At 35.4% G+C, this 2,898-nt stretch overlaps 1 protein-coding gene across 1 annotated transcript; it reads right to left on the reverse strand.

The window, feature by feature from the left end:
* Positions 1–760: 760 nt before the first annotated feature.
* On the reverse strand, positions 761–2,383 carry LOC114294812 (putative F-box/FBD/LRR-repeat protein At5g22670). Its single transcript, XM_082900319.1, has 4 exons — positions 1,958–2,383; positions 1,412–1,831; positions 1,114–1,260; positions 761–1,045 (listed from the first exon to the last, which is right to left on the reverse strand). The coding sequence occupies exons 1-4, from the start codon at positions 2,381–2,383 to the stop codon at positions 761–763; spliced, it is 1,278 nt and encodes a 425-aa protein (XP_082756445.1).
* Positions 2,384–2,898: the final 515 nt, after the last annotated feature.

Here is a 2,898-nt window from a genome sequence, read left to right on the forward strand (position 1 = left end):
GACTAAGTCGTATGGTTCACCAATACTGCACAATTAGTTGAACCCAAAGCTTTATCACACACACCTTTTTTATTTGCCTGATAATCTCACTCAAGACATAACAACACAACCAAAACTTCTTCATCCTTCGTGTTTACCCAAGATAAGACATAGTTCAAATTATATATAAGAATCTATCTTGGTGGCTAAGTAAAGATGGACTTAGAATGGATAAGTCTTGGTGGACCAAGACCAAGGCTTGCAAAGACTTGGAGATTGTCTTGGTGGATAAGGAACGGATGACTTGGAGAAGATTTGGATAGATAAGCATGGTGGACTTGACCAAGACTTGGAAACTTACCTTGGAAGTCTTGGAAAGGATAGGAATGAGGAAACTTGAAAACTTGAAGGGAAAGAAAAGAAAAGCCAACGATAACGCATTAACACATTATAATATTAAAATACCTACTAACATATATATATATATATATCACTAAAGCCATGTAAGTTAACAATTAAACAAAGTCACATGTCACATGTTCACATCTTTCTACAATGTAAGATAGTAACAACTTCAAAGGAAGTACATGAAAACACATTCTCTGCAGCATTTCGAATGTAGTCTGAGTAGTGAATTGGAATTCAAAGCATAGGTTTTGGAACCAAAAACTAACAACTATCTCCATGGGCCAAATGTGGGTCAACCAACTCAATCACTTTCAACAAAATAAGTGCACATACCTCCAGAAGAAATGCCCCTGAAACCTTAATCAATGAATTCTCAAAGAAGTTCAATTTGACAGGTATTTGAACATCTAGGAGCCATGACAAGTTCCTTAAGAAACTCATTCTCTTCTTCCATTCTTGAAATTACATTCCTAATTGTCATCTTTGTCAAGACCTCCGCATTTTTCAATAGATACTTTATCAGATTAAGTTCATCTTGGGACACATCAATGCCAGAGATTTTAATTTCTTTAAGGGAAGACCTCAAATAACTTGGCACCCCTTGTGGTTCGAACCAATTGAATTGCTCTGAGTATGCAAAACCATCATGAAATGATACCTAGAAACCAAAAAACAATAAGGTAAGAACTTGCAAATCGCTGGCTTGGAATTATTCTTTTAACTCACCTTCGCAAATACCATAGTGCACAAATTAGGTGCCCCATTGAGCAAGTCAAACAAACTCTTGCAGCAAAAATTGTGGCAAACGCCCAATTCCAATTGGATCAAATTAGGAAACACGGGCCAATTTTTATCATTAGCAAAGTCAAGAGCCTTCATCAGAGATGATAAAAGATAAAACTAGTCAAATTCATAAAACCGAAATGATGTTGGATAAAGTTCTAAAATGATAGCATATATATGACAATCTACATCTTATCTCAACTTCTTATAAGTAAATGATCTAAAGGAAGGGTAAACTTACTGCCATAGTGCTAGCCTTTAGATGTAGATGCTTAACATTAGAAATTGCTTTCAAAAGCCCAAATAATTGGTTAACCTGTGTAATGGCTGAAAAAGCATATGGATAGGGGGCTTCAACACAAACCTCTGCTTTAACTAATGAGGATAGGCTCTTCAAACAATAAAGAACCAAGCAATTATCTTCAACATGAAGGCGTTCAAGAATTGGTGCATCGACCATGACCACAGTCTCAAAGTTTCGGTATAAAGCCTTTTTAGATAAAGATATGTATAAAGTCTTCAGAGCTGGTGAAGAAATGTCATATATTGTTTTCCCAAAACCCACTAGTGCTGAAATGGATAATTCTTCGAGCATAGGGCAGGAAGAAAAGAGCTTTTGGGTCAGGTCATTACTTGGATAAATAAGTGAAATATGAAAGATCTGGAGACAAGGGAAAGAGATTGAGGCAGGAACATCAAAATGAACTTGAGATCCTAGCTTTAAGACTACAAGCGTTTTGCAAGTAAAGAGGTTGCTAGGCTACCTAAGAATCATTGATCCGCAAACATTGACATCTATTTCACGGACATCACGCTTTATAGCAGCACTTATCCATGAATTCAAACAAGATTTGTCAATATCTGGATCACAACTTAGATAGAATCGTTGAATACTTGACAAATCATGCAAGAGAAGTACTCTTTCAATGAAATTCAGGAAGCTCACATGGCGATGATGATCTTTAGGCTTATGCATGCCAGACCAAGGACGCTCAACTAACAGTGTCTTCTCATCGAATTCCAGATTGGGGACAGAAGTCCATATGTGTTTCCATCTTGGTGACAGAGTGCTGGTCGCAACTGCATATTTTGTTGGAAGGAAAGAGAGAATATGGGCAAGAACTGAATCTGGTAAGTTGCTGATCCTATCTTCTCCATTCCCTGCTTTGGCTATCTTCTTTAAACTTGGTTGATGGTTTGAGCTCGAAGCCATGAATCTGCAGTGCCTGAATAGGTCAAGTGTATCAAAAATTCATTCTAAAACATCTCCAATCCTTCACCATACCCTTCATCAAATTTAAATTTGATGACAATTTTGGTGAAAATGAGATCCAATAATCAAAATTTTAACCAAATTTACATCAACCCGTTTTCACTTAGTTTGATTAAATTGCTAAAAGAAAGAACTGAAGGTTTTGTTTTGTTTTTGTTTTTATTTTTGTTTTTTTTTCTCATGTAAATTGGTTAAAGAATTATTTCAGAATAAGTTTGATATTTTTTAAAATATTTGACCAAAAAAAAAATGATTATTTTGAACATTGAAGTGAGCTACATCGGTGTCTCTGTTAGATGCAATAGAAGCTCACAGAGAAAGCAATTGTAAAATTCATTGAGACCCTCTCAAACATTTCAACAAATTTTTCATGAGTTTGATATGACATGAACTACTTCATTACTTTTATCAAATTTTCATAAAAATCATTTCAGGCATTCCCCTTTTATACCAAA

Source organism: Camellia sinensis, chromosome 13 (genome assembly GCF_055761805.1).
Source record: "Camellia sinensis isolate YWXY chromosome 13, ASM5576180v1, whole genome shotgun sequence".
NCBI lineage: Eukaryota > Viridiplantae > Streptophyta > Magnoliopsida > Ericales > Theaceae > Camellia > Camellia sinensis.

What these genes read in the sequence shown, in the direction of transcription:
- LOC114294812 (XM_082900319.1), bottom strand. Translation starts at nt 2,383, where the DNA reads ATGGCTTCGAGCTCAAACCATCAACCAAGTTTAAAGAAGATAGCCAAA. An exon ending in TCCGTGAAATAGATGTCAAT is followed by an intron (nt 1,832 to 1,957) that starts GTTTGCGGATCA and finishes CCTTGTCTCCAG; the next exon opens with ATCTTTCATATTTCACTTAT. An exon ending in GCACTATGGTATTTGCGAAG is followed by an intron (nt 1,046 to 1,113) that starts GTGAGTTAAAAG and finishes TTTGGTTTCTAG; the next exon opens with GTATCATTTCATGATGGTTT.